The sequence below is a fragment of the Augochlora pura genome, chromosome 7, assembly GCF_028453695.1.
Source record: "Augochlora pura isolate Apur16 chromosome 7, APUR_v2.2.1, whole genome shotgun sequence".
NCBI lineage: Eukaryota > Metazoa > Arthropoda > Insecta > Hymenoptera > Halictidae > Augochlora > Augochlora pura.
In genome coordinates, this window is record NC_135778.1 from 4,647,801 (window position 1) to 4,662,656 (window position 14,856).

At 42.7% G+C, this 14,856-nt stretch overlaps 1 protein-coding gene across 4 annotated transcripts in view; it reads right to left on the minus strand.

Moving 5' to 3' along the window:
* Tty (tweety) overlaps window positions 1–14,856 on the minus strand; it is a 74,856-nt gene that overhangs the window by 2,295 nt on the left and 57,705 nt on the right. For all 4 annotated transcript variants that reach the window (XM_078186086.1, XM_078186083.1, XM_078186085.1 and 1 more), the window contains exons 3-5: window positions 3,838–4,110; window positions 988–1,322; window positions 67–498 (exon numbers count right to left, since the gene is read on the minus strand). In XM_078186086.1, the coding sequence (XP_078042212.1) occupies window positions 67–498; window positions 988–1,322; window positions 3,838–4,110 (1,040 nt within the window). The remainder of the gene's footprint in view (window positions 1–66; window positions 499–987; window positions 1,323–3,837; window positions 4,111–14,856) is intronic.

The following is a 14,856-nucleotide window of genomic DNA, read 5'->3' on the forward strand; positions in this document are numbered from 1 at the left end:
TATCGTAGAAAGAGCTTAGCGATCTCTGTGCACCCTCTGTCGACGCGATGATCGACGCGGACTTACAGCCCCAAATGGCACAGGCTCTTGGCAGCGTGAACGTATTGCTTATGCAGCGGTTTGCAGTCGAGCAACGTGGCTAAGCCAGAGATCAGTCTGTCGACGGTGTTCACGTGGGTCTCGAGGCTGACGAGCTTCGGTTGCACTTTCGGGTCCTTGAACAGCTGCAACGCCAGCTTCGTGACCTGGTTCAGGTTCTGAACCATATCCTTGACGGTGCGCTGGCCCTCCTGCAGTTTTTGCGTGAACGGGTTGCTACGCGTGTTATCACAGTACGTGTAATAAGACAGCACTTCCGGGGCCAGCGTGGAGGGTACGGCCCTGGCCAGGTAACCGTCCGGGGAGACGCACAGGTCGCCCAACGCCACCGATGTTGCCAGGTACAGCGAGGCCATCAACCATGAAACTATCACCGCGAATAGACCGAACACGGAGAATCTGGAAAAACATTCGTTGTTCTGTACTGTCGGTATTTTCGCGATCGTTAGGACTGGAACGAAACGTTCCGCGCCGGCTTCAAGGAGTTCGTCAACCCCTAACTAGGCGCGCGCGTTAAGACCAGATGGAATGCACAGGCTACATAAATTCATGGTGCTCGCCGAGTTTTATGTTTGCTGAATTACGATCTTATGAATAAATATGCGGTCGCCCTTGATGCCCAACTCCGATTGCAAACCCCCGCGCGCGCGCGCGCGCCCAGTCAAGGGTTGCGCGAACACGACACACACAGTCGCCCTTTTACGATTTCGTTTCCAGAGCAATACCGTGCGAGAAAAGGTCGCCTGAAATAAGCTACGCTCGCGGTCGACGACCATCGACCGTCCAAGGAACGCAAAAAGGATCCAACCGAGATGTGATCCAGTTAAATCCAGACGAACCCCTTTTCCCGCACGGTTCTTGGCCGCGGCGTGTTCTCCGACAACGTACGTTATGAGAATGCATCTGGAATGTCTGGCGACACCGACGACCAGCACCACGCAGAGAACGAGGAGGGCGCTGAGGACGGTCATGGTGATCGGCCACCTGAACTGCTCGATCTTCTCGCCCATGCCGATAGCCCCGGCCAGGCTTATACCGCTCAACGGTTTCCGGATCTCGTAGCTACGGTTCACGGCGATGCTCGTGTTCTGCTTCATGTTCTCTAGGGCGATCAACAGCAGATTCAGCATCGTCCTGTTGCTCGCCGGGACGTCGAATTCGTCACCAAGCGCGATCAACTCCGGTTGAATCTTCTTCTTCAGCGTCGCCTCTATGGTGTCGGTCTGCGGACAATGAAACGTGCCGCGTTACGTCGAGTGGAGCAGGATTAAATGCGAGGGATTTCCTAGCACCGAGGGGGAAAGAGATCTTGCGTATAGAGTATCCTCGCAACAATATTACTCGTTACGTAATACCAAGCAAGGTTCCAAGGTAAGGAAGCTCTGGGAAGTAAGCGAAACAGTGGTTTGCGGCGTTTGATCTTCACAGAGGGTGCAAACAATGAAACGAGGATGAAAAGAAGCGAAATCCAAAGGTAAAAAATCGCGGACGAATTGTCTTTATTTAATCGCTTCTAACGAGGGTTTACGGATCGTTTCTGGACTTTCTCCGGGTCTACCAAACATCCGCGCCGATTTCTTAGCCGTCACCTGTGCGTTCGTCCAAGTTCCCCACCTGCCCGCATCAATTTTTTTCCCCTCTCGCCACTCCGGGGTATTCGTCTGTTCGGGCGGCGGCGTCGCGCCGGGCGTGTACGCGCGTCCCTACTTTAATCACGGAAAGTAGACCCGCGCAACCCGCTCGTAATTAGTTTGCGCTCCACTTTTTCCTGCGTTTAAATGTGCCTTAGCTGGCCGCGCGCTCTCGTTAATTTGGGTCAAGAATGGCGGCGGGAAAGAAGGTTCGCGGACACGACCCGCGGCGGTCCGGTAAGCCCGAAAAGAAGACCGACCCGAAGATAAATAAATAATCCGGGTTTCCCGCGATCTCGACGAGATTCCACTTTTTTTTCCTTTTTTCTTCTTTTTTTTTTTAATTAAAGATCTTATCCGCGTCCGCCCCGCCGAAGATCGCGTCGAAGGATTAATTCGATGTTCGAAGGGCTTGACGGAGGGGTAGGCGAAGCTCCGCCATTTTGTACGCGATATTCCTTCCTGTGCCGGGAAACGGAGCGGCGCGCGGTTCCATGCGAAATATCCACGGTTTTCTTTGTCGAGGATGCACTTTGTTCTAAACTTTTTTTCTTCGTTCTCCGTTAGAAAATTCTTCGGAAGCCCGAACTTTTTCTGATGCAGGCGTAAGCGAGGCCAAGTTCGGACACATTTATAGCAGGCGGATTCGGCGCGTTTCGCGGCGAAAATGATGGGCGTTGTTGAAACTGGAAAGTTGATGCGAGGAGGACTAAACGAATTTTAAAGTGATCGATATATTACGTGCAACTTGTTAATCCCTCATTTTCCAATATCGGGCGAGGCACGTAATGAAGATTTCGAACAGGATCTGTTAAATATGGCGCCGACTGGTTTCTATTAAATCGAAGAAAAATTTCGACCGCTTCGTTGCCAATATTTAACAATTTGAATTGAGGCGAGTGTTAAATAAACGTCGACTAGTATTTCCTTCTCTGAAATTAACTACAAAGAAATTAAAGACTACTTTTTAGAGAAGATGTGTTTCAACAGCTTTTATATTTTTAATCAGTTTTCCTGTTTATAAATAATCGCTCCACGTGATTAGAAAATTAATTCACTAGAAATAAGTATATGCAAGAGTTTAGCAAAATAATGTTAATTTTCTACTTGGTTTTCGTATGTTACGATTGACGTAAAACATTTTTATCTCGTTATTTTTAACTCTTGTCGTTCTTTAACAAACAGCACCCTCGATAATATTTTCTAACAATTTCTTTCTAGACGGTTGCTTTAAACCTTTCCACTATGATGACGAGTCAGACTCGTGATAAAGATTCCATGCAAGATCTACGAAATATTACTAATTATACTATAATATACTATAATATACTATAATATACTATAATATACTATAATAACTTTAATATACTATAATATACTATAATATACTATAATGTACTATAATATACTATAATGTACTATAATGTACTATAATATACTATAATATACTATAATATACTATAATATAGTATAATATAGTATAATATACTATAATATACTATAATAACTAAATATTATTAATTTCTTCTGAATCGAAATAAAATTGTATCCTTTTGTTATCAAAGTCTAAAAACGGAAGCAAGTAAAGACAATAAAGGAAACAAAAAAATTGTCTGGCCCTGTTAAGCATATTATTAAGAACAAACATGTGTTAATCAACGTAGTGCAAGGGGTTCAAGAAGCTTTCGAAGTCTCTCGAAAGAATAATTAAAAATCCTTACAGTCAGGGTGAAAATCCACTAATTATTTATCTCCGAGTATTTGTGTTTCTCATTTGTGTTTCTAAATAAATGTACCACTGTGAAATCAGATGCAATTTGATTCCTCGAGCGTAAGTAAAGGAAGCATTATGTTGGGATCTAGGAGATGGCTTAATGAAGCCTGGCGAACAGGCTTCCAAGGGGTTAATAGGTTCCAGGCAGGCGAACTGTTTCAATAAAAGCTCGCATTGACTCTCCCCGGCGAGTTTGGTCCGAAGATCTTGAGATCGAAAGGCCACATCGGGGGTTGAAAGGCTCGAAAAGACCGTGGGAGAAAGATGAAGGATCGATCGGTTCCTTTTGAGACGGGCCGGAGAGGATGGGTGCGGATCGGTGGCGGTACGAACCTGGTTGCGCACACCCATGAGGATCCCGTCGACGTTCTTGGCGGCGGCGACCAGCTGCACGAGGCCGTTGTGAACGTCGTCGTTGCCGTAAAGGCCGACGGCAACGGCACCGCTGCAGAGCAACGCCAGGATCGCCAGCGAAAACTTCAGCAGGGTTATCGACCTCCTGGGGCGCGGCTTCCGGTCGCAGCATCTCGTTACCAAGTAGACCAGCAACACCAGCAACGTCAGGATTAGCCAGGCTGCGGGGATACTGCCAAGTATCCCGAGGCTCTGCCGACGAAAAAGTTAAACGTTAGTTCATCGACGACGACGACGACGACGACGGCGTTCGCGCGTCTACCGTGTCTTCAACCTTGTTCGCAATTAAAACATGCCGGGATCGCTGTCCCTTTAATTGGATCCGGGGAAATCGTTCGACGAATTTTCCTTTTATTTTTTTCTTTTTTTTTGTTCTGTTCCCGAAATTCGTATGATCGCTAATGATCCCAGAGTTTTTAATTAATGGGTCTCGCCGACGTCACCCCACCCGCCCACCCATCGCCTGGCATCGACGCGACGCGTCAATTAAGTTCAAACGCGATCCAAAAATGTTCCAAAGACGCGCGGAAATGCACGGCTGGCGATCGAATGCAACGCGGTCTCATTTAAAGCGAAATCAATGAAGTTGTTAACGTCTGTCTAGAGGACAGGTTCGAAAGAAGCGCGCCAGGTTCGTGCGACGACGATTCTTGGATTGTATGGCGGGACAATGCTCCGCCACGCGCGTCGCCATTGATAAGCGAATTTTTTTTGGCTCGTCAACCCAACAGCCCGTGTTCAACGGATATGGACTCGCGCGACCTTTTGCCGTTTCGTGAACTTAAATTTACCGGTTCGAGGAAAGCGTTTCACGTCGATGGACGTCGTAAACGAGAATTCTTAGAAAGATCTGGCGGCTGTACCTACTTCAGTCTGTGTTCGAGGAATGTTTTTAAGACCGCGATATACGCGTTGGTGTAGGCGTATTATCTATTTCGAAGACGCGACGAAATTAATTTTGACGAACGAATTGAACGGTTCAGGTAGAAATTTCGAGCGGACAGTTGACACAACGTAAATTATGTTCGGATCTTAATTGCGAGGCATAAACGTTCAGCGTTGGATGAAAGAAACCAGAATGGTAATTTGCACGCAAATTAAAAAAAAAAAAAATGATGAAAAGAAGTCCGACCGTTTTCTGTACTCTAATTATAAATAAATAATGTCTCGAAGAGGTGGGCGCCGCTAATTGGACCGCCGTAGCGCGGCCAATCGGAATTTATTGTTAGCCCGCGGTGGGGCATTAGAGAAAAATCTTCTAGTTTCTTTTATTCGCGCTAATTAATATGCGGCAAGGATAGCGGGGAACGCTGTCGCGCGCAATTGTGTCACCGCGAGGAGTGAGACAATTATCGCAAATACCCGACCAGTCATAAAATCGGTCGCGCGTGTTTTCCTCACCGGGACAATGAATGTTAATGATCCTTTGTGTCGCAACCTTCGATAATATTTATGCTCTATAAATAGATAACAGCGCGGTGATGACCGTATTACCCGTCCCCATTAATTAAGTTGTACAATCGGCGACTCCACGCCCGAAATTTCGGTCGACATCACCGATCGGTCAAGGTCGCTCGAGCTATAGCATCGTCACGTTTATACACGCGTGCGACAGGCGAACGCAACTTTTCTTTAAGACTGCCTGCAATTGCTGCGTTCCGGGCGACAGACAATTTAAAAAGGTTTCGTAAAGAATTGCGAATGATAATTGAAATATTAATAAATTGATATGTCTTTGTCTAATAAATAATGATTTAGACAAATCACACATTTTTGGTGACGCGACTATTGCGTCATAAGCATAAAAGCCAAAAATTTGGTATTACAACAAAGGCTCACATTACTTTTAAAGCATAAAAGCCAAGAATTTGGTATTACCCAAAAATTTGGCTCAGATTACTTTTAAAGCATAAAAGCCAAAAATTTGGTATTACCCAAAAATTTGGCTCAGATTACTTTTAACACGTTGAATGCCACGCCCATTTTACAGGAATTGTCCGTGGCGTCACGATGAATTTTCTATTATGCGATACATATAATGTTACATAATAAAACTATATTTCATGTATAAATAAAACTATTTTCAGATGTTTTATAAGGCATTCATTTCCTCACACCACTACATCAACGATGATAATAATAAAAAAATTATAAGTATTGTCATTTGTTTAAATTATATATATTTTCATCAATCTGAGCGCGCCGGTCACCGGTGGCCCCTATGGCGTCACTGCCAAGTTCAGTGCCGGTCACCGGTGACCCCCGTGCCATTCCCATGTTAAAGCATAAAAGCCAAAAATTTGGTATTAACCAAAAATTTGGCTCAGATTACTTTTAAAGCATAAAAACCAAAAATTTGGTATTACCCAACATTGCACCACTATGATCCTGATCTACCCAAAAGTCGGACAAAAATATTGTTTAACAGGCGAATATTACGTTGTCAATAGATTTTTCCGAAGCACATGGTTCCCCATATTTCAATGTCATCTACTTTTCTTTCAGCGGTGCTCAATGAAGGAAGGTCCGAAGAAGGTCAAGATTTTACACGTCATTGGATCGGTCTCGACTTTTAGCAATTACGCTTTTAACCCTCCGATGACCGACAAATTTTTCAACGATCAAAGCCCGACAAAGTCCCCAGGGACCTTCTCTATTAATATGGCGTGAGATACATATAATTGTTTTTATTGTTAACCGTAATAGTTCTTCTAGACATCCCATTTATAAAAGTCATGAAAGCTGCGCCTGTTCGGACGAACCGTATTAAAATGCCGCATCGTTCAAAACGTCATAGGTCCCCAGGGACCTTGTTGGTCATCGGAGGGTTAATAATAAGAACGCGTCTGTTAACTATTTATTATATAAATTAAGTGAATAATGAAAAGTATAGTACAAAAGACGCGATCTAAATTTACATGTGACTGACCCGCATGGACGCTGAGTGAAGACTAGACTCTAAACAATAGAAGACGCCGCACACGTGACCATGTTGCGAGATCCTTCGAGAACATTCGATCGTATTCGAATGTTTTCCTCTGTGCGTGACGTCGCGGGCCGTGACGTCAGTTATCGATCGCCAATGTTCGAACGCGCAATCGATATTCATTCTCTCAACAGTCGACGACCTCGGCGATCTCGAAAAACCCGCGATCCCGATGAAAATTTGTTGCACGCCGGAACGTTTGCCCCGAACAACAACGTTTCCCTTGAACATTTTTCTGCGGCTCCGATAACAAGCGCCCGTACCCCCAAGGTGATCGAGTTCGCGCCGACTCGAGAAAACGTGCCGGCAATATTTCAAAAACAGAAAGAAAAAAAGAAAAAGAAAAGAAATGTCCGGTCGTGCCGCACGCGACGCTGAAAAGAAAACTTTCGGCCTGTTTTGTCGAAGTGATTATCATCCGTCCCGATCGCCGGCCCGATCGATACGATATTCCGAAGGAAGCTGATCCCGGCGCGGCGTTCGAGCGCGAGCAAACTTTCCGAGAGGCTGCCGCGGGATTAAAACGAGGTACAGGCAGAAACGACGGGTAAACTACTCGAAACTCGATAAACCCGATCATAAGTAACCGAACAATATCGTTTCTCAATATATTCCCGAGTCCCCCGAACCTTGACTCTCTCTCCCTCCCTCTCTCTTTCTCTCTCTCTCTCCCTCTCTCTTTCTCGAGTGCGGAGCCGCCGTCTTACAAGAAGAAATGAGTTACGATTCCAAGGAAAATTGCGCCACCGCCGCAAACATTAAACAGTAATGCTAGAAATTCGCCGCATACTTTTCCCGTTTTGCCATGCCGCTTATCTTCTCGCTGGAAAACCGAGTCGAACTTCTTCTCGTTTCTTACGAACCCGCGGCCCCTTACGCAACCACGCGGAGACTATAGAAATACTCATGCATTATTTCCACTCTTTTTTTTAAAACCATTCACACGTTCGCCGCGAGCGTTGCACGCGAAACCACTTTTTCTCTGTCGTGTAAAGTACGTCCAATTAATTTTCCGGACGACAATTGAGTGAAGTATATTTTTGTTGCGCGACGATCATGATTTTATCTCGTAGAGAATGGTTTTTGCTTTCTTTTCTATTTTTATTGTCATCTAATTTATACCATTGTCATTGTCGTCGTTATTATTACTTTTTCATTTCCTTCTGTACTACTTTTTCATTTTCTTATTAAGCGATAGCTCTGACTGTAATTTATTGTCACTGTTGTAGACGATAAAATAGTAGTTGATTTATTAACATTAAATTTATTTAAGCGAATTACATAGTTAAATTACATAAGCGCTCGGGGGTAATTACAAATCCACCGCTTTTGCTGGCGTTGTATAAACGGAATAAAATAAATAAATAAACAGTATAATAATTCAACGATATAATAATAAAAATAGGCGATGGTTTCTAATGAATAACACAAAATCAATAGATAAATAAGCAGAAAAGAAGAGCGAAAGAAAATGATGAATGTAGAATAGCTCAAATACAAAAACTAATCGATAAAGTTGAAATCTGGCACAGCGGCTAAGTGTTTTACTATTCGCGCATTTACGCCGCCCTACTTAGTCCGGATAATCGAAGTTTCACTGTATCCGCATGGAAATCGTAAACTTTGCTTTATCGTCGCCAACAAAGTTCGCTCTAAATCTGGGTTTCATGCGTCGCGTAAAATTCATTATCGTATCATGAGTCGCGTCTATGAAACTTGTTTTTTTTCCCAATTTTCCGGCCCTATAGTCACTCGTCTTCCGGCAAATACAGCCCCTTTTTTTTTTATTCTTTTCCCGATTAAACCTGACAGAGCGGTCACACGGTAGGTCAAGCTTTTAGTATTTCCGATACTACTATTCACTATATATTTTACGATAACAACTTAGGCACAGATTTTTCGCGAACGAAATTTTCATAACTAAAATATCATTTTTCTTAATATGTATTGTTTTGGTACAGCTACATATAGTTTTAGCTAGTATGTATATTATTAGTATTATATTATATATATAGTATTAGCTAGTATGTATATTCTTTTTTTAGCTCATTGTTTATATACACTTTCACTTTAATCGCTCACTTTGACACGTTGAGCGTATGTCACCCAACGTGGGCGACACTAATTTCTGACCAATCTTGGAAATTCATTTTTATTGCAATGTATTTGAACAAATTGGATTAGACTAGAATGTTCTAATATCACCCCTTATGATAAATATTAACCCTTTTAGTGCCGAGCAAAAGAGTCCAATATATCCGAGCGAAATGTACAAAACTCGTTTGATATAGTTCGATAAGGTTTCGGAAAGAAATTACAAGAATTTTGTAAAATTTAATAATCATCAAATTCAAAAGGGAGGGGAGGTGGAAATAAGAAATTAAATTCTTCTTTAATAAAAATAATAGGGAAACAATATTTTTTCAAGAGTAGCCAATAACGATATATCGTTCTTCGGCGCTAAAAGGGTTAACTATCTAGTTTCGCTTTGATTAATTAAATTGCTTTAACTATGCGGCGATTTTAGTGATCGATCGTCGTTACTGAACGTGTTAATAACTACTAATACGATCGAGTAAAGCGCGAAACATCCGCGGAAGCCACTGTAATGGTTACTAACAGGTTAACGCGATCCTTGCTTCGATCAGTTGGCAACGTATACAAATTATACGACACTCGAACGACCTCCACCGAACCGAAAAATGAACTTACCCGGTTTTCGTTACACATCGACTGTTCCCGATGACCGCGAACGATGCGAATCGACGGGAAGACCTCCGGATTCGCCAATTAGACAGAGCGCAGAAGCGGCATCTCGGCCGGGAAAATGAACACGGGATACCGAACTTTCCGCGCATCCCGGCCACGCTAACGCGAAGTTTCGCGACACTCGGCGCCATTGTTTCTCGGTGGAATTTCCATCGCCAGAGAAATCGTAAATTCCGTTTCGCGGGCGCCGAGCTTCGTCTCGCTCGTTCGTCCGCCGCGGGGAAATTTGATTTTTTTTTCCGCGGCGATACTCGAAAGCCGGCGGGTGTCGCGCGTGCTGCGGAGGGTCAACCACCGGCGGATCGCGTGCAACCCCGTGGAACTCGATCAATCGACCCGGAGGAGCGCGTGCGTTCGCGTCCCGTTCATTATTTACGCGACATCGGTGAACTTCTCCGGTAATCACAGTTCCAGTGTGCTCCGGCAAGAATCAGACACAGCGGCGCTTTGACATTCAATATTCACTTCGTCTCTCCCCTCCCCTCCCATCCGCCCCCCTCCCCAAGCGAACAATGGGAGACGGAAGTCAACGCGAAGTACGAACCCCGACGAGCGCATAAATTCACGGAATCTGCTGTATAACCTGTTACAATCTGTTTCCCATAATCGCAACGATGTAACTGTCTTCGATTTATCAACCCTTTGCACTCGGTTGTCCCCTCTCAGGGGACATCGTAATTCTAGTATATGACTAAACGTTAAAGTTTATTAGCGGTTTGCAACCATTTCTTGATGTCTACGAATTCATATAAATCGAATATTATTATAACAATATTATATGTACATATACGTCGTATACTATATAATAATATAAATGTTTATAAGCGCCGAGTGCAAAAGGTTAACCCTTTGCACTCGGAGCCATTTTAACTGTAAATTTGAAATAATTTTTCTGGCTCGTGGTATTTCCATTCTATTTAACAAAATCAATTTTTATGCATACAAAATTTATTCGTGTAACTCCTACCAACAGTTTTACTGCCTGACAATTTTTCAAATCTAAAACTTATTGTTGCAAACATTATTTTGGAAAGAAATAGAATAATTTTAGTGGTGCCTTAGAGTTCGAGTGCAAAGGGTTAAAATTCTTCCCACCTTGTTTTCACTTCGTTTTCTTAATTCTCTTTTTAAAGTATCGTAACACTGTTCGATCAACCACTTTTCGCAAAACGGGGTAGCTGAATTAAAAATGCTGATATCAAAAGAAACGAATAATATTGTTACGATACGTCCACCTTGTTAAAATTATTAATAGAAACTATTTAGTTTCTCGTTCAACCTTTCGTTTCGTAGAATTGTCACGGAACAATTTTTATTTTGAAAATAATGTATTATTTGTTTACGAGTATAATTTGTTTACTACTGTATTTGTTATACAGTAACCGTACAGTTTTCGATTCAGATCTCCGATGTACTTCGCCGGTAACCCTTTCAGCCGTTCCAAATTAGATGGCACAAAAAAGTCGGGGTACCCGATATTTTCGTCAACGAGAAAAGGAATTGGTCTCCGCGGACTGAATAACATTGACTTAAACCACTTTATTTGATTGCGTTTGTTTGGCACACCCAGTACACGCGTATCCGTTCCTCACTTTCGTCGAAAACTTCGCCGACAGGTCGGAAGTAGCTGGAGTCGCCATCCCGCCTAACCCCCCCCCCCCCCGTCGCGAATTTATCCTAAGTTTTCTTCGCGGGGAACGTCGCCGCGACAACTACGTCAAACGACGAACTTCGCCAAACAAGAATTTCATCTATAAATGTAAGCACCGCCCCCCCGCCGGACGATTCATCTTTGCGAGACTCCGGCCGCGCGGATTTACCGCGAGACGAATACTTTTATGGACACGCCGCGGATTCGTAATAGAGTTGCGCACCGTACCGTGCAGCTGCAGTGTTCATTTCTGGCTGCAAAAGTTCGCGTATTTTCGAGGAATTAGTTACTCGCTGGATTTACCAGCGTGCGGAAGTAATTTTTGCTTTTATCGCGGCTGCACGGGTTTGGGTTACAGCTGTTTCTTGTAACCCGATTTGTAAAATGAATCTGCGGTGAGATGAACAGATAACGTGTTTCATTGATATAGTCTGTCCACCCACATTTCATTAGTATAGTATAGTATATAATATACTATAGTATATTAGTATACTATAGTATAGTATTTTCCTTTTTTTATCTATTTTTATTTCTCGCGTCTATGTATATATTTATTTCTTATTCTCTATTTTACACGGTTTTATATTTATTTATTTATTTTCTTCGTTTTGCCAATGTCGCCATTTTCGTATGCATATCATTATTTATTTATCATTTTTCGTTATTATTAGAATTAGCGCCCGCGAAAGCGGTATTATATTAATAAATTAATTAGAATATGACTTGACTTTGTTCGCTACTAGCAAGAATATCGTCGCTTATTTCCATTGTTAAAATATTTTGTTCAATGTAGAGAATGTAAAGAATTTAATATAAGGGATACAGAGTTATTTGTTATTATGTTTAATGCTCTCAGTTTCGATTAGGAACTTGGATAAAATTAAACTATCTCTACAGAAACTGTTTGCACTGAAAAAAGCAACAACGTCGAAGTATACGTATTCTATTTCACTTCATTGATCACACACGCGAACCGGAGCGAATTAAATATTAAAAAACTTCTGGTTTCAAATCGCTAAGTTCGAAGACTTTTCTCGCTCCTACGATATAAAGGATTGAAAAGATTATGCCATTGAACAGATACGTAACAATATCTTTTACACAGCTGTTCCTCTTTGAAATTTGTTAATACGGCGTACATTTTCCTATTAATCATAGTGGGTGCGTTAGGGGTCGGTCAGCCCGCATAAAAACTCTCGAGAGCCGAATGAAAGGCTCTTTCAGAACCAGGCCTAACATGGTTCGGCTCTTTACTTGATTTACGACGCCGGCCAAGAGGGTTGTTGGTTCGCCTAAGCTCGCCACCACTTTGGGGGGACCAAGGAGGAAAACGCTAAATATCTAATCGTCGTGAGAAGGGACCGGGAAAATTTTTGGCTCGCGAAAATGGCGTCGATTAACTTCAAACGCGATCCATAAATGTTCTAAACAATAGGCAAAAAAAAATAAGAAAATATCAGGAAAAACGTGTTATTATCTTCCCACAATCTCTATTAACCCTTTGCACTCGAGTGGCGACTCCAAGGCACCGCTAAAAATTGTTTCATCGTGCCTCAAAATAATTCGTATATCATCATTGTTATCTGTGTTTAAGAAACTATTAAAACCGCAACTGCTCTGCGAGTCACGTGACCCAATTTCATACGAATAAAGTGCAATAAGTCGTGTAAAATGAAAATATTATAAATCATAGACTACGTTGGAATTTTAGGTAAAATCGCTTCGAGTGCAAAGGGTTAATTCGATTATAAATTAATTCGATATATTTATATATGTATATATATATAAACTAATTTTTAATTTAATCAGGTTCAAGTTTAGCGTCGCTTTAGAAACTCGTTGCGAAAGTCTAGTCGCGACAGAATCAGAAAAATAGAAATTGGAAAGCGCGGACAAAAAGAATCTCCGTTACGGCGCGAGGATTTGGAAAATTTGCGGTTCGCGGAAAACGGGCGAGAAAAATTGGCAAAAATAGCTGAGAATCTTCGGCACCGTTTTGCGGCAAAGGCGGGCGAAGGGGGTAGACGAGCGTATCCGTGACAAAAGAAGTGTAACGCGTTTTCTGCGAGCTGCACAGAGAGAGACAGCGAAAGAGAGAGAGAGAAAGAGAGAGAGAGAGGGGCTGCGCGCCCGTATTTACTCTTTCAGGCGTTCGCGAGCCTCGAAAAGAGAATCCATTTGCGATTTTACACGCTACCCCGCGTGTCCCACAAAGTTCGAGTCCTCTCTGCTGCTGCCCCCCTCTCCTACCCCTCCCCCCCCCCCCGCTCTACCCACCTGCCCCTCTTTCTGTCTTCTCTCTTCATCTCGAGCCCTCTTCCGGATTTATTCCGGAGCTTGCGTCGCAGTAGGTGCAACGACCGTCTTTCCCGCGTGTTCCGTAAACAGTGAATGCCTGTCTAGACACGATTCGAGTTCTCGAGTTTCGGCCACTTCTTAATCCCTCGAGGACTGAATTTTTTTTCCACGATGGAGGGGGGAGAACCCGGCCACTTTTCGTGCCGGCTCCCCCCCCCCCCCCCCACCACCAACCGAGTCGTTTATCTTTTCTAAATCGTGCAATCGTTACGATTCTCAATCTCCCATTGCTTAATGCTAATTTTTCCGATATTTTGTGTTATACAATTTACCGAGTTAACCTCTTGCACTGCAATAACGAGTCAGAGCACGTGACGAACGTTTCGTGCACGATTCGATAAATATGGCTGCCGAACGTTTCTATTAAATCGATACAAAATTTGAATCTCTCGTCATCAAAATTTGATAGACGATAGAAGATTCGAGTTTTGTTTCAATTTAATAGAAAACAAAACTGGCAGTTGTATTTATTAAATTATGTGCGATACGTAAATTGTATAACACAAGATATTAAACCATAGAACGTTGGAGATCGTTTCTATTAAAAATTATTCAGAGATATCCTTTAATACATTCGAATTGAAAAACCTAATTAAATAATCTGATTTCAAATTATTGCGTTCGATTCGAAGGAATCGTAACTCCTCGCCATACTTTAACGAATCTGACTCGTGACGGTGATTTCCAGATGGAATGTTACTCCGTTCTATCAAGTTGAAATAAAATTCTCCAGCCTAGTCGTTAATGTTTAAGCAATCAATAAAGATCAATTTCCGATAAAATTGATACAAACGAAAACAACTGGAATTTAAACGGCAAGAGAGTTAAACGGTACAGCAAGTGGTTAGTTTATCATAATGCACGTTTGAGCAAAAGTAATTTACTCGATCATTTTCCGTGGAAGAGTTTTCGCAAGCACAACAATTTTCAATTATGAAACAGACCGTTTTTCATCGCTACGATAGGTTTAGCCTTAATAAACCGCTCGAGACTCGAGCGTGGCATAGGCGTAGGCTGAATTTCACGAATTTCAAATTGTAATTCCCGGTAAGAAGAGGCGTCCAAGTTTTGCAGTTCGAATGCTTGCAAATGCAAAAGGGTTGATAATTCGTCTCGACCGAGAAGGAGACAGCCGGCGAACGCGCGGCGATAGGAAATGTGTTGAACACGTTCC